We start from the raw sequence: 21,734 nt of genomic DNA, 5'->3' as shown, positions 1-21,734 counted from the left end.
GATTAAAACATGTATTCTTTATGGATCGTTTTATGAATTTTCTAAACTGTCATACTCATGGACACATAATTCTTCGGCACTGTCCAACTCACGGTTAAGTCTTATCGATTTAAATAATTACGGAAAAAAGAACAATACTTATCCATCTAATCCACTCATGTGTCATGAGTCAATGTCATTTCATTGAGATTAGTAGGCATGTATATTAACAATTACAGGCATGTAGTTTGTGTGAATAGCGTTGTCCAATATTTTTAAATACTTAATTATAATTAAGTTCCTATTACAGTTAATTCAAATCTTATGTATTTCATATCGTTCTTCATTTACAACGCAGGATAGTTCAACCAAATGAAATCTGAAATAGACATAACTTTTCTTTTTTTGGTGTAAGTAATTACTGTTGTAAGTAACAGACCATTGCCCATACTCCATAGATACATCAACATTTAACATAGTGGTACCCAACAACGTATTGAAAAGATTTAGGCTGAGAAAAATGATAAATAACAAATGTAATTGACTAATACATATCTTTGCATATTCATAAGCACAATATAAAATCGCTAAACAAATACTATTTCTATTGTTTTTTTTTTAATCTATCTTTATTTCGTTATAAATTTCTGTCTTACTTCACACCCACTTATTGTATACCATTGCCTTCTCCATGAAACTATTTATTAGACCTTTAGTAGTTTAGGGCAAAGCCAAACCGCGTGATCATATTAAAAACCATAGTAACCACGTCAACGTGAAATCTATTTTGTTTTTTTGGTTCTTTTTAAAAGGTCGGCCACCAAATTTACAGAGATGTTCCATCCTGTATATATATGTATATTGGTTTTATATGTATCTCAGAAATATGGAATCAAATTGCAGGGATGTTCATTGTTCGATCCAATCAATTGTAGCTACATATCCTCGTCTTGTCTTTTCACCATGGCCATGGGTGTACAGTGTACTATATGGAAATAAATAGAATTATTATATGAATTGGACGATTTGAAAATACATACTTTTAAGAACATATAAATAAAAGTATTATAGTCGAGGACAATACATTCACTAAGAATTAAAAAATACTATTGTTCCGGTTAAGCTGCTTGATTCCAATTATTGGGATGAAACAGATGTATTTTTATAATCCGGTTAAGCTGGCTAAAGTAATATAGGCCACGTAAGATATAGAGAGTCCATAAACTAAAAAGCCCAATAATAAAAATTTAAAGCCCAAAAGCTTAGAAAAATATAAAAGTTTTGAACTCCAAATTTTTTCGGATTGTCCCCAAAGTTATTTCCTTTTCCTACTCTTGACGCGGAAGTTATAAACCCTCACGTTTCATCCTTAAACCCTAAAGCCTAAGTCCAAGAAACGCAGAAGCTCTCTCTGATAATGGCGGATCCGATGAACCCTAGCACCGGCGGTCAACAACAACAGAAGTACCGTCAGTACAATCCGTACCACGGACAAATCAATCTCCCGTACCGTCAGATCTACGAACTCCCAACTTCGCCTGAGTTTCTCTACGAAGAAGAAGCTACGAAAAAACGCTTGACATGGGGTGAGAACCTCACCTTCTTCACCGGGTGTGGTTATGTCACCGGATCGGTTCTCGGAGCCGCCAAGGGTGCAATCGAAGGGATCCGAGCCGCCGAAAGAGGCGAATCCCTAAAGATCCGAACTAATCGGATTCTGAACTCCGGCGGACTCGTTGGAAGACGCGGCGGGAATTGCTTAGGATCTCTAGGGTTGATATTCGCAGCTATGGAGAGCGGTGTTACGTATCTGAGAGACGGAGACGACGGTTCAATGACTACTGGGATCGCTGGTTTAGCTACCGGTGTGTTGTACAGAGCTGCCTCTGGACCTAGATCCGCTGTGGTTGCCGGAGTGCTCGGTGGAGTTACGGCTTTCGCGGCGGTTGCTGGGAGACGCATGGTCAAACGATTCGTTCCAATCTGATGAGTTTCCTCAATTTCTCAAAGGTTAGGGTTTAAGAATTAGTTTAAAAGGAGAGGCTTTTAGAACGAGTGAATCATTGCTACTCTGTTTAGGGTTTATGAATCTTCCTCTGTATAAAAAAAAAAAGTTGACATTTTTATTGATCTAATTGCCCAATCCCATTCATTTTTTGCTCATTTAGTGATTACGAAATCGAAATTGAAATGATCTCACAAACTCAATTGGTAATTCTTACAAAGGAGAAAACTTAAAGATTGAATTATTAAACTCTATTTAGGGTTTATGAATCTTCCTCTGTATAAAAAAAAGTTGACATTTTTATCTAATTGCTCAATCCGATTCATTTTTTTTGCTCATCTTGATTAAGAAATCGAAATTGAAATGATCTCACATGAACTGAATTGGTAATTTTACAAAGGAGAAAACTTTGCATTCGAATGAAGAAGATAAAGATTGAATTTTTAAAACCTCACACTCACTTGTTCATAACTTCAACACCGTTCTTACCAGCGATAATGACAGAAGTAGCCATACCAAGGAACAAACCATGCTCCACCACTCCTTGAAACTTGCCAATCTCTTTCGCCGCAGCGAATCCATCTTTCAAAGGATTCTTAAAATACAAATCAATAATGTAATTACTGTTATCAGTCACATAAGGCTTCCCATCTCCATCAACTCTTAGCTTAGCATCACAACCAAACTCCTTAAACAGATCTTGCAACCTAATCAAGTTAAAGTTCCAACAGAACTGAACCACTTCAACAGGCATAGCTAAACCACTTCCACCAAGTCCTTTAACGAGTTTTGTATCATCAGCCACAACGATAAACTTCTCAGCAACAGCTTCAACCATTTTCTCACGGAGTAAAGCACCTCCACGACCTTTGACCAAATCAAGATTCGGATCTACCTCGTCAGCTCCGTCAATAGCGAGATCGATTCTCGGATGCGTATCTAACGCAACGAGTGGAATCCCTAACGCTCGTGCTTGTTCCTCTGTTCGTTTCGACGTTGGGATGCCGACGATATCGTAAAGCTCACCGGAAGAGAGAAGTTTACCGATCTGATCTACGGCGAATGCGGCGGTGGATCCAGTTCCAAGACCTAGAACCATCCCTGGTTTAATTGCTTCGACAGCTTTCTCCGCCGCGAGCTTTTTCAAATCGTCTTGTGAAAGGGCAACAGACTGAGCCTTGACGGAGAATGAAACAGAGGTTCTAGGAGAAGAGCTACTGCGGAGGGCAATAGAAGGAGTGCGTAGCGTGAGGTGAGATGAGGAAACGAAGGATAAGGAAGCCATTGGAGTCAGAGAGGATTGAGAATGGTTGGAGAAGAAAATTAAAAAACTTAAAGGTTGGGTTTTTGACTTTTGAGTGGAAGAGGAATGTCATAAAAGGTTTTGGAGTTGGTTTGAGGGTATAATTGGAATAATACTTTTAAGGTTGTTGTTGTTTTTGGGTTGGTGAAGATAATAACCTGCTGAATCAATCAGAGTGTTTTCTTTTACGGCGTCGTTTTGGGTTTCTTTGAGAACAGAGTTATATATAAAAGTCCTTTTTTCTTGTGTTTCGTGGAGAGTCTAATTATTTTCTTCCACTTTCTCTCGATCTTGAGATTTCTTTGAAAAGAAGAAAAAAAAAAACAAGAACTCACGATGTCCGCCGAATCAGCTAGCCAAATTCCTAAGGGACAGGTGAGTATACCAAGATTTCTTTTGGGTTCAATATTTGGGTAGGAAGAATATATTTAGGGTTCTTATCTCTTGTTTCTGTGAATATATTTAGGGTTCTTATCTCTTGTTTCTGTGAATTTGGATTATTTCGAATCTTGACTCGAAGTTTTTAGATTTAATTCTAATAAGTTTTGGTTGCTATGTTTGTTTTTCAGGTTGATCTGCTAGATTTTATTGACTGGTCTGGTGTTGAATGTCTGAACCAAAGCTCAAGTCACTCTTTGCCCAATGCTCTCAAACAGGTTATTCTCTTTTTGTAGTTCTTCTCTGTCTGTATACAAGTTTGTGTTTAGTCTGAGTTCTTGAATCTGCTTGTGTTTATTATATCTACAGATACTTGTTTTATAGTTCATGTATTAATTGTTATCTAGTATTAATTTTATGAGATTAGGTATAGATGATTGAGTACACAAACTTGGATTTTTATGAAGTGATATTATTGTGTGCCAGCCTGATAGAAATTATAGCTTTTGAATTTATTAATAACTGATTCTGTTGGTGTGTTAATGACCTGAGAATGAATGATTTAACATTGTTGTTCGTGTAGGGATACAGAGAAGATGAAGGTTTGAACTTGGAGAGTGATGCTGATGAGCAGCTTCTGATCTATATTCCTTTTAACCAAGTTATCAAACTACATTCCTTTGCTATCAAAGGCCCTGAAGAGGAAGGTAAAATCTTTGTTCTATATTTAAAGCATGTGTTGATGTTCATTGTTTCTAGTCTTGTCTACAAGTACTTCTTGTTGATGGGAATTAGATTTGTGGGGGTGTTTCTTGCTAGTCGGTAAGATTTATCTAATTTTTGTCTTCTAATTTTTCTTCAGGTCCCAAAACTGTAAAGTTCTTCTCGAACAAAGAGCACATGTGCTTCAGGTAATGTGAATCGTTTCTAATGTGTATCTAATAATATGATTATCTCCGTATAAGCTCAGACTCTCATGTGGTCTATTAAAAACTATACAGCAATGTCAACGATTTTCCTCCAAGCGACACTGCTGAACTAACTGAAGAAAACCTTAAGGTAAGATATTTCTAAGATCTAACTCTTTATCCTTTTGGTGACATGTTTTGGTGATCTATCTGTCTTGACTGACACCTCTTTTTAAAACCAATTACAGGGGAAACCGGTTGTCCTTAAATATGTTAAGTTTCAGAATGTTCGTAGGTAAGGTTTCACCGTTCCCTGTGTATATATATAATGCTACTAAGCGAAAACCACAGATTGTTCTAACCTTATTATATACTTGATTCAAGCTTGACGATCTTCATTGAAGACAACCAATCGGGAGCTGAGGTCACAAAGGTTCAGAAGATTGCTCTATATGGTTCAACGTAAGTCTCTGACATCTTTTTTATTCAAGTTTGTTATAAATATTACCTGCCTCCAGAGTATATTGGCCTTAGCTGTTCATATTTCTGGTATTTTTAAGTTGCAAAGTATTGGTCATTTACACCATTATGTACAAATCAACAGGGTGGAGACGACTGATATGAAGGGATTGAAAAAGATTGAAGATCATTGAGCAAACAACAAAAGTGTTTTGATCATATATATGATCATATATCACTTTGATTTCTAGTGTTCTATTGTGGTTTCTATCTTTTTCAATTACTTTTTTTTTTTTTTCTTTTTCAAGTTTTTAAATTAAAATAGACCAGAACTTGCGATTGCCTGTTTGCAGAGGAGTGCAAAACGAATGATATTTTCAATAACAATTTGAAAATTCCTCTTGCAAATTATAAACAGTTTGGTAGGACTCAACTTCTCTCTTCATGTGTTTTCTGTTCTTGTCTGTATTACTGATAATTAGCTTTAGTGGGAGAGATTACATATTTATACGAAGCAATTACAAAAATAAATTTCGAATGATGACAGAACTGGGCATCAAATCTTAACAAAAAGTGGAAAGGGTTAAGATCTTGATACTATAGTACTACTATCTTTCCACTTTAATCTCTGTACGACCACCTTTTCGACCGTATAACCTCGTACGTGACAAAACAACATTCTCAGTCAATCTTCTCATGAACTTTCACACCTTTCCAAAATCTTTGTTTATTTTCCATAAATGTAAAGATAGTAGTACGATTGTATTCCTTCCGTAGCGCATTCATCAGCATTCCACGTCTTTGAATGATGTCGTCCAGCTCATCTTCGTCCGGATGGTAAAAGAAACAATTCTTTGACATATCGATGTAGACCAAGTACCGGTCCAATGTTTTTAGATTTGTTGGATGCCATTATGCACAACTAAATAATTGGGCCTTTTGGTTAATGTAAATTTTCTTTTAAACAACAATTCGCCCAAAAAATAGTGCTTAACAATGTGAGGCCCGAATGACCCACTTTTCTGTTTTAGTTTTGGGCTATATATCATTTTTACCCTTTTTGGCCTTTTGGGCCTTGCAAACCCTAGCTATTATTTATTTATTTACTTGGGTGAAACACGCTATTTAGGGTTCTGTCGAGTAGAGAGAAAGAACGACAGTACAAACGATGGCGGCGAACGGAGGAGCTACGGCGGCTGCTCAGCTCTCTGAGAAAGAAGCTGATATCCAGATGATGTTATCAGCCGATGTTCACCTTGGCACTAAAAACTGCAATTATCAGATGGATCGTTATGTCTTCAATAGACGCAACGACGGTAACACTCTCATCTTTCTTCCAAACTTCATTCTGCACATAATTGTATATATAGACGCAACGTTTCAACGTTCATGTATTCTATATTGATCTCTTAGCTTTCGACTTGATAGTTCCTCCAATTTACATAGTTTTTGGGTATTTAAATTGAGAAACCAATCTCACCTACAGCTTTGCTTGGATTAGACGTTAAGCTTCTGTATTTATCGAGTTTTGTTTATTGCTTTAGGTATTTACATTATCAACCTAGGAAAGACATGGGATAAGCTTCAGATGGCTGCTAGGGTTATTGTAGCAATTGAAAACCCAAAAGACATTATTGTTCAATCAGCTAGGCCTTATGGGCAAAGAGCTGTCTTGAAGTTTGCTCAGTATACTGGTGCTACTGCTATTGCTGGAAGACACACTCCTGGTACCTTCACTAACCAGATGCAGACTTCTTTCAGTGAGCCAAGGTTGTTGATTCTCACCGACCCAAGAACCGACCATCAGGTAAAATAGATTTGTTTATAACTTCTCTGTTTTTAATCAAGTTTGTAGGTTTAGGTTTTGCTAATGCTGTTTTTTGGTTTTGTGTTGCCAGCCAATTAAGGAAGGTGCTTTGGGAAACATTCCAACCATTGCCTTCTGTGACACGGATTCTCCAATGGGGTTCGTAGACATTGGTATTCCTGCTAACAACAAGGGAAAACACAGCATTGGTTGCCTGTTTTGGCTTTTGGCTCGTATGGTTCTCCAAATGCGTGGAACCATTCGTCCAGCTCAGAAATGGGATGTCATGGTAAAGTCGAGTTATCCATATCTTTTTAGAATTCTCTTATTATGATTTAGCTGATCTAGTCCAACAACACCTAACAAAATCTTGACTTGTTTATGTTGGTGTAGGTGGATCTGTTTTTCTACAGGGAGCCTGAAGAAGTTAAGGAAGAAGGGGATGAAGAAGCTGCACCACAGATTGATTTTGGCTTGCCTGCTCCAGAATATATGGTTGGTGAATGGACCACTGCTCAAATCCCTGACGGCGCATGGCCTGGTGATGCGGAACAGCCGATTTCAGCTGCACCTGCAGTTGGCGCTTAGTTTCTTCAATCACATGTAGTGAAAGTAATACTTGGTAGTTTAGCTCAAACTCGATATATTGACATGATTTTTTGTTCTTAAGTGAGATTTGGAGAGGATTAGGATTTCGGACCATATTGGTTTCTCTTTTACTTCTCTTTCTTCTTTGTCTCTTGAGAAATAGAGACCATTTATTAGGTGCCTTTTTGCCGGTATTTCCAAGTTATTTTACTTCAGTTATTTCATTATATTGAACTATTGATGATGAATCTTCTACTATTTTAAAAGTTATTTTTTTTTCATCTCTTGCAAAAAAAAAAATATGAATGTATGAATCTCCGGACTGCGAACAAAATGAAATGAAATGTAAAACTCGTGTATTACTAAAAGATATTTGTATATTTGTAGTGTATTCCTAAAAAATCGTGTATAACAAAGAGAGATTTCAGTATATTTGTAGTGAGGCCTAATGTCGTCACATTAAATTAGCCCAATCAATGTAATGTGCTGTGTTTTCCAACAGTGGTTTTCTCCTTTTCTTACTGTTGTACAACGGTCGGCCGTTAATTACTACCGATTGCGACATTTTACCTTATCAGTCAAAGCTTAAACCGGAAACCAATTTCACAATGATTATAACAACGGTCACTGTTTCACAGCATTACGTGTCTGGTATAGACTTTTTAACTAGACTTAACATCAAGAATGTAACTCATTTAAAGAATGATAATCAGCTTTAACAAAAATAATAGCAGAAATCAAATAATCAGGAAATAAAAAGTTTCAATCAAATCCCATAATCTAAAAATAATGAGAATAGGTTAGTTAATCATTCATTTTTCTCGACGATATCAAATTACTTAGCATTGTTTAATGACTTGCATGTGATTGGGTAATAGAGGCTTTGTTGGCTAAGCAACCAACGACATATATTATACATTATAATAACCAAAAAGTGGAATATAAGTAAAAGATTTAACTTTCTTAGCCGAAAGTGAAACGGTATCTAAGTATGCGTGTATGAACTCACCCATTAATTACTTAACTGTGTTCCAAAGTTTCTAACCAAAAAAATTGAAATAAACTATGCTTTTCATCATCACACTTTTGCAGTCTTACAGTTCATGGTTCACATGCTAACACACCATCCTTAAAGATTATACAGTACTACTCTAATTGTCGTATATGATGATGCGAAGTTGCGAACTATATAAATGACTGTACAATTGAGCACTTTAGAGGGTTTACTACACTTTAGAGCGAGTTATTATCAATCATTTTCTTCTGGAGAGATTAAGATCAAAACACTTTCGCTATAAAGAAACCCTAATGCAATACTTTTTTTTTTGGTCTCTCTTCTTTAGTATAGAATGGTTGACAATTCGAACTATGTTGCGCACTGATGGAACTGTGACATATTTGGTTCAGAACATTCATGATAACATTAGAAAATGTTCTGAAATTTTGCGAGTGATTAATTACTGATATCACTGACAGTTTGTGATATATAATAGGTCATTATGTTCACGTAATGCAAACAAAAAAAATGACGATCCTCTTGTTGCATACGCATTTAAATAACAATGTTTGGTTCTTCGATGAGGTATGCATGTGACTGGTTAGTTAGCTTGGTGCATGAATATAACCTTGGATGAGAAATAATAAATCTTGTGTCTAATTTTTTTCACTTTCTAAGTATATAGTATTAGAGAATGGTGTTGTATCTGTCAGCATGCGTTGTCTTTAGGCGTGACAATATTCAATTTGCATCTTCTTTTATCTGTAATTAATGACGGGACCACAAGTTCATGTTCTCACTTTTGCAACTCCCCAAATGCTTTCTTTGTTTAAACATACTACAAAATACTTACTAAATCGTTTTCAAAATGTAAATATTATTTGATCTTTTCACTTTTCAATTCAAAATTCAAACTAAAGTTCTCTATTTATTTTTACTAAATGCAATATTAATAGATTAGAAAATTTACAGTGTCATTGGGAAAAATCTATATAGTACACTCTATCATTTGATGGTATGTTAATTTTTTTTTTCCCATGTGTGAGAAGGTGAAAACTACATCTATAATGAAATGGAAAAAAACATATAATACAAAAAAGTAAATGAAAATGGTTGTATTGGTTAACAACCTAACATATGTAAATATGAATCATTACCAATTAAGCTTTTCTCTTTTCCCTTGAAAATAAAATTATAGACACGTGTATCTTAATAATTTTGCCTTAATCTTCTGAGGACCAAACACAAAAAGTTTGAATGAAAGAGCTTAAAATTCACATAAATAATTAAGACCGACTAGTAAACATAACAACAGTTTAATAAACGTATTATGTATTATAACAATGTTCAAATAATGATTTGATCAGTCACAGATCACACTCTGCGCATACTACTATATATACCCTCCTTCTCTCTCTCTCTCACTACTCACACGAGAAACAAGAAACTAACACAACAAAAGCACATACACAAATCCAAGTATACTCGTATTTATGTATGTATATACCATGTACCAGTAGCAGTTAAGCTGCCAGCATGATCTTGTCTTCCTCTCTTAAGTTTCACATAATAAGTAAATTAGGATTTTCTATATTTCTTGTTCTTATAAGAATCTATGATCTTTTGCTCAAAAAAGAAAAAAAAAAAAAGAATCTATGATCAAAGCTTAGAGAGAGAGACTAGGTCATGCTGGTAGCTTCACCTGCTAATGATTGTAGCAAGAAGAAGAAGAAGAAGAAGAAGAAGAAGAAGAAGAAGAAGAAGAAGAAGAAGAAGAAGAAGAAGAAGAAGAAGAAGAAGAAGAGGATATACATTCTAGCATACATATCCTTGTAATCCGTCTGACTCAGAAAGAGGGTCTCATGTAAGCGGTATAGAGATTAATTGAGCAGGTAACCCTTCATATCTAGAAATATATTTTCCTTAGAAATTTATATATTTGAAACGACATTAATTAGATACAATCTCTAGTTCAAGTGTTCAACAACATCAGCACACATCTACAGTATAGGCTTATTTTTTGGGACAAAGGTATCTTAAGCCCAAAGTTGAATGTAACCTTATTACAAACGCCGCCGTTTCGTGTCAATGTAATGTCTTTTTGAGACTTTGACAAATGTCACTGAAGTACGAAAGTACAAAATTGGATTTTGGCTTTGGGACTCTTATCCTAACCTCAGGAAAAATATTTAAAGGATTGCATTGAGAGATTGCAAAAACGAGTGGTGGATGTTCCTCTGCTCTGTTTTTTCCCCACTTCTCTCTTCTAAAAATCCGAACTTTTCGCATTATCTCTGCCGTTTTGCATCTCGATTCTTTTGTCTGAATTCCCCAATTCACTCTGTTTTTGCCCACAACACTATCCTTCCATGAAAAAATCGAAACTTTATCTAGAAGATGACTCCATTCTCCTCTGAACTCGTTGGTTTCACCATCCCTTTCTACTCCAAAACTCAGAAACACTGTTCAAATTCTTCTCACGGACTGCTGCTACTATCTCACAATCGAACCTCCCTCTTAAGCTTCTCAAACTCTAACCCTAACCACGACAATGTTCAAAAATCCTTTTCATCTTCAGGGGCGAGAAACCTTCAAGCCGCCACAACACAAGACGCAACAGTTCCCACCGAACGAAGACAACAACATTCTCTCGGGTTTAGAGACACACAGATGCTCAAAATCTTCCATCGATCATGTCGTTCAGGGAACTACATCGAGTCTCTGCACTTACTCGAGAGCATGGTACGTAAAGGTTACAATCCCGATGTGATACTCTGCACTAAGCTCATTAAAGGTTTCTTCACTCTAAGAAACATTCCAAAAGCTGTTAGGGTTATGGAGATTCTTGAGAAATTCGGACAGCCTGATGTTTTTGCTTACAACGCGTTGATTAATGGGTTTTGTAAGATGAATCGAATCGATGATGCTACCAGAGTTCTTGATAGGATGAGAAGTAAAGGCTTTTCGCCAGATACTGTCACTTACAACATAATGATTGGTAGTTTGTGTAGTAGAGGCAAACTTGTTCTTGCTTTGAAGGTTTTGGATCAGTTGTTAAGTGATAACTGTCAACCTACTGTGATTACTTACACGATTTTGATCGAAGCAACGATGCTTGAAGGCGGAGTTGATGAAGCGTTGAAGCTTTTGGATGAGATGTTGTCTAGAGGGTTAAAACCTGATATGTTTACTTACAACACAATCATTAGAGGAATGTGTAAAGAAGGGATGGTGGATCGTGCGTTTGAGATGGTTAGGAATCTTGAATTGAGAGGTTGTGAGCCTGATGTGATCTCTTATAACATCTTGCTTCGAGCTCTTTTGAATCAAGGGAAATGGGAAGAAGGAGAGAAGCTTATGACTAAGATGTTTTCAGAGAAGTGTGATCCTAATGTTGTGACTTATAGCATTTTGATTACTACTCTATGTCGAGATGGAAAGATCGAAGAAGCGTTGAATCTGCTTAAGCTTATGAAGGAGAAAGGGTTAAGCCCTGATGCTTATAGCTACGATCCTTTGATCGCTGCGTTTTGTAGAGAAGGTAGGTTAGATTTAGCTATTGAGTTCTTGGAAACTATGATCTCGGACGGGTGTTTACCGGACATAGTTAACTACAACACGGTTTTAGCTACGTTGTGCAAGAACGGGAAAGCTGATCAAGCGTTGGAGATTTTCGGGAAGCTAGGAGAAGTAGGCTGCTCACCGAACTCAAGCTCTTACAACACCATGTTCAGTGCGTTATGGAGCAGCGGAGATAAGATCAGGGCGTTACATATGATATCAGAGATGGTAACTCACGGGATTGATCCCGATGAGATCACATACAACTCGATGATCTCGTGTCTATGCAGAGAAGGGATGGTTGATGAAGCTTATGATTTATTGGTTGATATGAGAAGCTGTGAGTTTCAACCATCGGTTGTTACGTACAACATTGTGCTTTTGGGATTCTGTAAAACTCATAGGATCGTTGACGCCATCGATGTTTTGGAATCAATGGTGAGAAATGGATGTAAGCCTAACGAAAGTACTTATACTGTGCTTATTGAAGGCATTGGATTTGCTGGTTACAGAGCAGAAGCAATGGAGTTAGCTAATGATCTTGTTCGAATCGATGCCATTTCTGACTACTCGTTCAAGAGATTGCATAGGACTTTCCCTTTACTCAATGTTTTACAGAGATCTTCTCATACTTCTTCTGGTCATTAAGTGAACATGTTCTGTTATTGTTTTTGATGTCTGTGAACTGTGATGAATCAGAAGCAGACATAACCTATTCATTTAGTAATTGTATAACTTTGTAAGACCATAAAACTAAAAATATAAATAAGACTACACTTGAAATGTTCGTTAGACCATAAGCTCTGCTATGTTGTGTCGTCGGGTAATTCGATTGTTTGCGACAGAGACAGGGAGCAAGAAGACATGGGATCCAGTTCAATGCCTTCAGTTCAATCACCAATCTCTTGTTCTGCTCGAGAATTGCAATTCAAGGAATCAGTTCAAGCAGGTTTTGGCACAGATCATGCGTTTCAATCTCATCGGCGATACGTTTCCAATGAGCCGTCTTATCTTGTTCTCGGCGATCACATATCCAGAGAACATTGACTTGGCGAAGCTTCTGTTTCTTAATTTCACTCCAAACCCAAATGTTTTTGTTTACAACACAATGATCTCTGCTGTTTCGAGCTCCAAAAAGGAATGCTTTGGTCTGTATGGTTCTATGATTAGGGACTGTGTTACTCCGGACAGGCACACATTTCTCTACGTCATGAAAGCTTCGAGCTTTCTGTCGGAAGTGAAGCAGATCCATTGTCATATCATTGTTTCTGGGTGTTTGTCTCTTGGGAATTACCTGTGGAATTCTCTGGTTAAGTTATACATGGAGTTGGGGAGTTTGGGTTTTGCAGAGAAGGTGTTTGATATAATGCCTGAACCAGATGTCAGCTCTTTTAACGTTATGATTGTTGGTTATGCCAAGAAGGGTTTTAGTTTAGAGGCGCTGGAACTTTATTATAAGATGGTTGGTGATGGTATTGAACCTGATGAGTACGCAGTGTTGGGGCTTCTTGTTTGTTCTGGTCATTTATCAGATATTAGGCTTGGGAAGGGAGTTCATGGTTGGATTGAGAGGAGGAGACCATGTCATTCGTCTAATTTGATTCTGAGCAATGCTCTTTTAGACATGTACTTCAAATGCAAAGAACCTGGTCTTGCTAAAAGAGCTTTTGATGCGATGATTAAGAAAGACATGCGTTCTTGGAACACCATGGTTGGTGGGTTTGTTAGGCTTGGAGACATGGAAGCTGCTCAGGCTGTTTTTGATCAGATGCCTAAAAGGGATCTTGTTTCTTGGAATACTCTGCTTTTTGGTTACTCGGACAAGGGATGTGAGCAGAGAGCCGTTAGAGGATTGTTCTATGAAATGATGGTTGCAGAGAAGGTCAAACCAGACCGTGTCACAATGGTTAGTTTGATAAGTGGTGCAGCAAACAATGGAGATTTGAGCCTTGGAAGATGGGTGCATGGATTAGTGATCCGTCTGCAACTGAAAGGTGATGCCTTTCTGAGTTCGGCTCTGATAGATATGTACTGCAAATGTGGTATCATTGAGCAGGCTTTCATGGTTTTCAAGACAGCTACCGAGAAAGATGTCGCGCTATGGACATCAATGATTACTGGGTTAGCCTTCCATGGAAATGGCCAGCAAGCTCTGCAATTATTCAAAAGAATGCAAGAAGAAGGCGTGATGCCAAACAAAGTCACTCTGCTCGCTGTCCTAACAGCTTGCAGTCATGGTGGACTCGTGGAGGAAGGGCTACACGTTTTCAACCACATGAAGGAGAAGTTCGGCTTTGACCCTGAAACTGAGCATTACGGAAGCCTTGTGGATCTGTTGTGTAGGGCAGGGAGAGTAGAGGAAGCTAAAGACTTAATGCAAAAGAAGATGCCAATGAGACCAAGTCAGTCAATGTGGGGATCAATCTTAAGCGCTTGTCGGGGAGGTGAAGACATTGAAACCGCAGAGATGGCTTTAACAGAATTGCTTAAGTTGGAACCTGAAAAAGAAGGCGGATACGTTTTGTTGTCAAATTTATATGCAACCGTTGGAAGATGGGGATATTCAGACAAAACAAGAGAAGCAATGGAGAGTCGCGGAGTAAAGAAGAGTGCAGGATATAGTAGTGTAGTTGGAGTAGGTGGAATTCATAGCTTTGTGGCTGCAGAGAAGCAAAACCATCCAAGGTGGTTGGAGATAAAAGGAATATTGCAGCATCTGCATGATGAAATGAAGTCAAAAAATTGGATCTCTTGGACTTGTTGGTAAAGTAGATCAATTAGCCATCTAAGCATCTGAGAGAGCATGCATCAGAGAGGATCTTTATCGACACAAAGTAGAGCGTGATTTCGCAGTTGAAAGCTCCCACGAGAACAAACGCCGGTGCTGGTTGGCTTACTGTGTGTGGATAAAACAATCATCCTCCTTGAAAGAGATATCGCTTCATTTGGATCAACCTTATCATCAGTCAATTCACAGACAGTGCTGACAACAATATCTATAAAAAAGTTCTGTATTTGAAGATGAAGTTAGCGAAGGAAAAGTGGTAAACTCAAGAAGCCGTATCTAATGTTAATACTTATTGTCACATACTTGAACTTCATCTTCTGAACTTAAGATCGTTATTATTTGTGAACCTGCTTTGTCAAATCAATAATTTCTCTCTTTTTGTCTTTGATTGGTAACAAACACATTGAGACAAAACCTCTTCATACTGGAAAATTCAAAGGCTACAACATGTTTCTAAGTTCCAATAGAAGAAAAAACCAAAAACAAGTCAGCATATTACGTATGTACAGATTAAGATATAAAAATTTCCCAAAACTGACAAGAATTTTACTCCTCTATATGGTAAATTCCTTTTGAAGAGTGTTGTTATTGTTACCATCTCTGAGAACTTGAAGACATAGATGCAATGTTCTCTGGACACTATCTGCAATCAACTTGAGTTTTCCTTGTGTCAAATCTCCTGCAGCTGAACCATTGACTTCCACTGTACGACTCACTCTCTGTTTACATTTCTCCCAATCATCAACTCGTTGCCAACAAGCTCGACCTCCATGACTTCCCTCCATTCCAAGAAACGTCAAACTAGAGTTTTCGCCAAATGTGTATCTTAACCTAACCGATACACAGTAAGGTAACCACGCTGCTCCTCCAGCTGCGTTTATATGGGGTATCAGCGCAGGATCAAGAACGACCGTCAACGCAAAGTCAACCGTGTTGTGTGGCCGGTCATAATGGATATTGCTTTTAGCTGCACAATTGTTGTCTAAATCTGTACCGGAATGATTCTCTAGACATAGCTCGATTCGAGGCCTCTGTGCAGGTGCAATCTCTCCAGCTTGTTGTGATTGAGATAATCCTTTTTTCCAAGCTATCAGTTTCAGAAACTCTCTTAAGACCGATATGGGTAATGTGAGCAGTGTTATAAAAGAGGCAACTCTTGAAGCATCGTAAGGTTCTGATGCAACACGGCGGCTGAAATAGTCACAGATTTCTCCAATCTCTGACTGGGTTAACTCCTCTTGAGCAGCAGCAGAAGAACCGTTTTGCTGCTGTTGTTGCTGCTGGTGATGGAATCGCCTTACGCTAAGGACTTGAAGAAGAAGCTGAACTCTATGGACACTCACAGCAAATACATAGCCACTACAAAAAAAAAAGGACCATGGTTAAGCATAATCTGACTAATGTATAATAATCACACGTATGATTTGCTCAAGTTTCTTGGTTTGGCTTACCCAACAAAAAAGCGCAAGGCTGGTTGTTCTTGGTCTAAATTCAAGAGAGCGCCTTCGTTATCCTTCAAGATTGAACCTAAGATCTCTCTTAAGAGATCTGGTAACTGAGCAAATAGCCACAGTACTCCAAGATATTTAAGGATACCACGCAAAACCTTTTTAAGAGCCACAAGAGGAACCCACCCTCCGCCATAGCCACCATCATCACCTAAACCAATAATCGCTGTGTTTAATTCGCCTCTTACATGTGCTGGCACAGCAGTGCCTGGTGTTCTACGCACAGGCAATCCTGAGACTAAAGATCCTGAAGCAACACTAGCTACACGATTCATCGCCGCTCTTGACATTGCACTAGAGGGGGAAAAGTTAACTCTGTTCCCACCGTTAACAGTTGGGTTTGCACTATTGGGATTTGCTGCTCCTTGGCTACCCGTCAAATTCGGTTCTAAACCGTTTAATTCTTGAGCAACATGTTCCATGATGAAAGGTCTGAATTGGGGACATGGCAAGGAGCCTCCAATAGATGCACCACCCTTGGGTGGAGTTGCTGGTTGCAACCAGACTTGATCTCCAGCAAAGCATCTCATGTCCACTGCAAAACGTTTGCGATATATGATTCTTATCCAATAGGGTCCACGGAGTACTACAGAGACATCGATGGGCAAGAGTGAGCTTGGAACGATTCCAGGTCCACTTCTCCCTGCAGCTGCTAGCATTGCAACTCCATGGAAACTTCCACCGAGTGGGCTTGCAGCAGAAGGCGCAACAGTATTTCCTGAAACTGTTGAGGCAGACTGGCCAACAGCATTAGGAGCTGCTAGAGTTGAAGGAGTTTGTTGTATCTGATTTGATTGTCTTGAAGACGCTGTAGCGGGTACAACAGGCATGCCAGTGGTAGTACTAGCTCTGGCAGGGCGAGTAGCGGCAGCTAATGCATGTAAAGGCCCAGCAGTAAGGCGAATGCAGTCCAATAGAGATTCTACCTCCGCTCCGTTTATGAAATCCTCCAAGAACTGTACAAGAATAACTCATAATGAGAAAAGGTAAATATTCATAACCAGTAAGAATATATATATATATCCCCTGAAAAGAGTAACTTTTAAGTTGTGCAAACAAACAACTCACCTTCGTATGCGGCCAGAGTTGGTCAGGAGATACATGCATGGTGCATCCATCTTTACCTGATTCCCACTCGACAACAAAGCGCGCCAAAACGCCTGAACCAAAGCTAAACCACAGGCTTGTTAATCCCACTGCCTCAATCTTGAAGGCTCTCCATCTATCAACTGGCTCACCACTGCTTTTCCCTCCAGCCGGTCCTTTAATAGCAGGAATACCAGCGCATTCTTCTGTTTTTTCATCTGGCTTTATACCAAGTAGTTTGCGCATACCAAGAGCGAACATTCTAGCATTTGAAAGCCTCTGTATGTCCGCCACAAGCTTCTTTATACTATCTGCTTCTACAGATTGATAGCTCAGAACAACACCTTCAGGGTCATAACGGATATGGGAATCAACATCAGATGAGTTCGCAATGTGAACATCACCTCCCCACGGTGTGGTTTTATTTCCCTTCTGAAGTTCCCAGAGATCCCTGAAATGTTGGTCATTTATTTTCACATCCCAACACATGCTTCCAGGTCTACCAAGCTGCAAGCATATATGTTGCCAGGAATCATTTTGAGCAAATGGAAGACGGAACCATATATCTGAAAATGCATCTCTAACTCCCATTTCCTCAACATATTGAATATCCAATGCGTCCATCTGACTTGTTAGTTTGGCATGCTTTATGGACAGCGAAGAATGCCTGACAACATGAAGAAGAGCATAGACAAAAACGCTTGAAGGTGCATTCCCCTTGTTTGCTTCAGCTATAAGATTCCCATAGCTGCATCCAATAGTTTTTGTTGAAATTGTCATGGCAGTGGATAAGGTCTGTGATACAGGGCTCCAAGTCTTCACTAATTCACTCTGTGATTCAGAGATTTTTATTCTCTTATTGGGAGTAGCTACACTTTGCACTCCCTGGAGTGATGGGATCAATCTTAGCAAATCTGAAACTGAACGTTTCCGGGACTTCTGGCCTTTTCTTGACAAAGGACTATCAGACGAAGTTGCAAGATCAGCAGTTTGAGCTGCAAATAACATAAATTAGGAAATTCCGATATTGTGAAAGTTCTATGAAGGGAAAAATAGGCTATGGAAAAGGTTCTTACATACGGGAAGAGGTGACATTGAGGATTCAGTGACCAGTCTAGAGCCTGACTCATAGACTCCATTCCCAGCAGATAGGGATGGAGACTGTATCATGGATAACTCCTGCTCAGATTTGGAGATGGCTATCTTCTTCATAGCTGAACCTTTACCAGGGGGAGATGATAGCATATTAAAAGAGCCAGATTGTAAGGGACCCTGCAGATTATACAAGGAATCTGAATGATAGCTAGTCAAACTTGGATCTTTTCCAGGGCCGTTAACAACAGAGAAATTCTTGGGAACTGAACCATGCCCATCACTTGAGACCAGAGACGTTGTCCCTTTCTGAAGTCCAAAGACGTCATCTACGATGCTAGAGAAACTCAACTGGCTTCCACTCATTTCTGCCAAAGCCTCGTCAACCAATCCAGGGTGACGGTGTCCAGATGCTTGATTTATAGCCTCAGTATCTGAGAATGAAGATACAAATTTAACCACATCGGATGTAATCAAGTTAAGATCATCTTCGAGAATCCGTATCTGCCCAATATCAATCTTCTTCATTCGCAATATATTGCTCGGATCATTGAAAGACTGAGGTTGTCCTGAACCATCCATCTGAGTTTCCACTAATTTGAACAATGGTGTGAAGTCCTTCTCGAGCTCCATGAGCAAGAGGTGAGAGCTTTCACAGTCGGGGAATCCCAAAGTCAGAATGCTTGACCCATCCAAGAGGCTTTTAGGAACTTTGCTTATACCAAAACCATGTTCATAGACCTGCATTAAACAAGAAGGTCAATACTCACAATTCCAAAAGTGAACTTAAAAGAACAAGCTGAGGCAATAATATTACTACCTCAAGACCCAAAAATTTGCCAATGGCCGCAAAAAAATGCAAAATGCTTTTGCTTCTCATGTTGATGAAGGCGTCAACTGCACTTATACTTCCTTGATTTAACGCATCTTCAAATTCTTCCAAGATGGAGGGGGTCAAGATACTCTTGGATGACTGAAGAAGAAACCGACCAGACCTGCAATCATTAGTATATAATCAGAAAGGCTAAAATAAGATATTTCTCAATATAAAAATGTAAATAATATACCTTATATTTATCCCCAGTGTGAAAAATGATGATCCATAGGCTCGGACACGTAAGACCTCTGGCTCTACTTGTTCTTTAGAATCTACCACGGTACCTCCCTAAAAGGAGGAGAAAATTCAATAAAAATTTGAGATCGTCAATAGTAAGAGATATATGGCCTGAGCTCAAAGAAGCTAGGCCATAGAACATGTGCATTGTAGAAAATTCGCTACTTTTGACAACTGAAATTGTGCAAAAAGAATATACAGTAGCTTATCAAAACCTAAGTTCCACCATCGCTGAATAAACTTGCAATAAAAGCTTAATGTCATGTTCTCTAGCATGAAACTATGGCAAAATTAGTAAGGGATTTGTCTAAACACAGTGGTAAGCGAACAAGGTATGCATTAGAAAACAGAAATCTGGCTATTGACATTCAAGAGAACTTAGTGTCCAACTAGTGTAAAAGTACATCTAACCTGGGCTAAAACTGAATTTTCAAAAACACAAAATATCCAATATTAAGCTAAACTCAACTCTTTTTTACCTCAATACCAGGCTCATCCAGGAGGGCCTGAAGAATGACATCACTAGGAGCTCGGCAAATTCGAGCATTCCTCAAAAGCTCTTTTTGAATTTCAAGAAGACGGGTATATCTATTACAGCATATCGCTTTAAGCAGAAGCATCTCCACGTCAATGCAACTCTGATCGAGGGAAAACTTGGCTTCCTTTCTAGTAAGTGGGTCAATTACAAATGTGTTGTGGGAACACTTAATCTGGAGATCTGACCCTGGTTCAATTTTAATGAATGAACCAGAATTTTTTTCAGAGTCGGACCAGTACATAAGTTTCACTCCTGGCGTTCGAAGACTAACAGAATCTGCCTCTCCTTCTTGGTTCGCTGGTGTGGTGCCAGTATCCGAAATTAAGTCGAATCGAATTGCATCTTTCCATCTCCCCTGAAGAAGAGCTCGGACCTGCCTTATGACTGTGTCCATGACAATGGCAACGCACAGCTCATGGAGCACCGTGTATAATATTGTGAATGGATTTTCTGCCACGGACATTCGACGCTCTAAATCATCTCCAAGTATATGCCGTCTTGTCACTTCGAGTTTAATGGGGCCACTTCTTTCACCGACAAGCAGATCCAAATGCAATATCCTCCACATGGTTATGTGCCCACGGTAACCAAGAGTAACAAGAACCTTAAATTCCCCGTCGACGGATAAGGTAACTGTACCTTTAGAAATTTTCACCTCTGTTATTTCTTTTGGAAGTGTGATTTCAAGAAGTTTGGAACGGACAAGTACCTCCAGCTTTCTTAGAGCTGGTTTCTGTTGATGCTCATCCAAAGAGCTCTGCATTCCCACATCGTCTAGACACTTTGGCAGGCGCTGATAAGAACCTGTCAGCAAGATTTCAACAGCAGAGGGAACATCATAGACAGGGGCGCGAGCTTGCTGTAGACCTTCATGCATGAAAAACAGTGAATCCGCAGCTTGTGTGAAGCACATATCATGAGCTGATAATATGCTCCCAAGGTCTTGAAAGTAATTTATAAGAGGAACCTGCAGCCAAGGAGGTGAAGCCAAAAGTGAATAAGCGGCTAAACAAATTTTCGAGTACTTACTTACTCTGTAACAATCGTAAGCACAAGCAAGCATCGATAATCAAGAAAATCTTAAAACTTCAAAAACTGTAACGTTGATCTTAAAGTAGCTGCCTTATAATTTCACGGAGACACTAGACCCCAAATATTCTTATAATATGAACAATTAACAGAAACGCGTAATTCCATGGAACTTTGTCTCTAACTAGCATAAAATCTACTTAACAGTAGAGACTAGATAAATTTTTAAAGACTAGTCTACGATTTTCCAACCAGATGCACCAACCGAACAGTATGCCAAACAGTCTACTGATGGTGTATATGGAGAAAGTGAACTAAACCAAGGGTAGAGTTCTTAGCTTTTATAACACTCCGTAAGCAAGCAGCTAAAAAACTAAACTAACACTAGAAGTAAGAAACGCTGCAACTTTATGGAAATTTTTTGGAGAAGATGACCAAAACTGTAGAGAAAAACTATACTAATGGGAAAAGGTGTTCAAAAATCTTAGATCTTAAACAATAACCCTAATCTTGCAACATATCAAATTCCAAAATCCAAGAAAGATTCCAACTTTTCACTTGGAGCCACAAACCCAAAAAAAAAAAAAAAAAAAA

General features: G+C 38.6%; 7 protein-coding genes across 7 annotated transcripts in view; 5 read left to right on the top strand and 2 right to left on the bottom strand.

Moving 5' to 3' along the window:
• Positions 1,297–2,134, top strand: LOC104744589 (mitochondrial import inner membrane translocase subunit TIM23-3). Its single transcript, XM_010465665.2, has one exon. The coding sequence runs from the start codon at positions 1,397–1,399 to the stop codon at positions 1,964–1,966; it is 570 nt and encodes a 189-aa protein (XP_010463967.1). The 5' UTR covers positions 1,297–1,396; the 3' UTR covers positions 1,967–2,134.
• On the bottom strand, positions 2,325–3,346 carry LOC104744588 (probable ribose-5-phosphate isomerase 3, chloroplastic). The gene has a single exon (XM_010465664.2). The coding sequence runs from the start codon at positions 3,267–3,269 to the stop codon at positions 2,442–2,444; it is 828 nt and encodes a 275-aa protein (XP_010463966.1). The 5' UTR covers positions 3,270–3,346; the 3' UTR covers positions 2,325–2,441.
• On the top strand, positions 3,536–5,536 carry LOC104744587 (PITH domain-containing protein At3g04780-like). The gene is made up of 8 exons (XM_010465663.2): positions 3,536–3,662; positions 3,857–3,943; positions 4,249–4,372; positions 4,528–4,576; positions 4,667–4,724; positions 4,822–4,868; positions 4,958–5,035; positions 5,178–5,536. The coding sequence occupies exons 1-8, from the start codon at positions 3,624–3,626 to the stop codon at positions 5,224–5,226; spliced, it is 531 nt and encodes a 176-aa protein (XP_010463965.1). The 5' UTR covers positions 3,536–3,623; the 3' UTR covers positions 5,227–5,536.
• Positions 6,083–7,621, top strand: LOC104744586 (40S ribosomal protein Sa-2). Its single transcript, XM_010465662.2, has 4 exons — positions 6,083–6,348; positions 6,577–6,839; positions 6,931–7,128; positions 7,233–7,621. Exons 1-4 carry the CDS (start codon positions 6,201–6,203, stop codon positions 7,425–7,427), a joined length of 804 nt encoding a protein of 267 aa, XP_010463964.1. The 5' UTR covers positions 6,083–6,200; the 3' UTR covers positions 7,428–7,621.
• Positions 10,598–12,770, top strand: LOC104744585 (pentatricopeptide repeat-containing protein At3g04760, chloroplastic-like). Its single transcript, XM_010465661.2, has one exon. It carries the CDS (start codon positions 10,822–10,824, stop codon positions 12,631–12,633), a length of 1,812 nt encoding a protein of 603 aa, XP_010463963.1. The 5' UTR covers positions 10,598–10,821; the 3' UTR covers positions 12,634–12,770.
• On the top strand, positions 12,769–15,249 carry LOC104748013 (pentatricopeptide repeat-containing protein At3g04750, mitochondrial). The gene has a single exon (XM_010469710.2). The coding sequence runs from the start codon at positions 12,794–12,796 to the stop codon at positions 14,750–14,752; it is 1,959 nt and encodes a 652-aa protein (XP_010468012.1). The 5' UTR covers positions 12,769–12,793; the 3' UTR covers positions 14,753–15,249.
• The window catches only part of LOC104744584 (mediator of RNA polymerase II transcription subunit 14-like), a 7,736-nt gene continuing 1,178 nt past the window's right edge, over positions 15,177–21,734 (bottom strand). The window contains exons 2-8 of the mRNA XM_010465660.1: positions 20,053–21,078; positions 19,527–19,624; positions 19,280–19,454; positions 18,444–19,200; positions 17,350–18,362; positions 16,225–17,237; positions 15,177–16,132 (exon numbers count right to left, since the gene is read on the bottom strand). Of these exons, the coding sequence (XP_010463962.1) occupies positions 15,328–16,132; positions 16,225–17,237; positions 17,350–18,362; positions 18,444–19,200; positions 19,280–19,454; positions 19,527–19,624; positions 20,053–21,078 (4,887 nt within the window). The 3' untranslated portion in view covers positions 15,177–15,327. The remainder of the gene's footprint in view (positions 16,133–16,224; positions 17,238–17,349; positions 18,363–18,443; positions 19,201–19,279; positions 19,455–19,526; positions 19,625–20,052; positions 21,079–21,734) is intronic.

This window comes from Camelina sativa, chromosome 15 (assembly GCF_000633955.1).
Source record: "Camelina sativa cultivar DH55 chromosome 15, Cs, whole genome shotgun sequence".
Taxonomy (NCBI): domain Eukaryota; kingdom Viridiplantae; phylum Streptophyta; class Magnoliopsida; order Brassicales; family Brassicaceae; genus Camelina; species Camelina sativa.
This window is presented reverse-complemented; position numbering and strand designations above follow the sequence as displayed.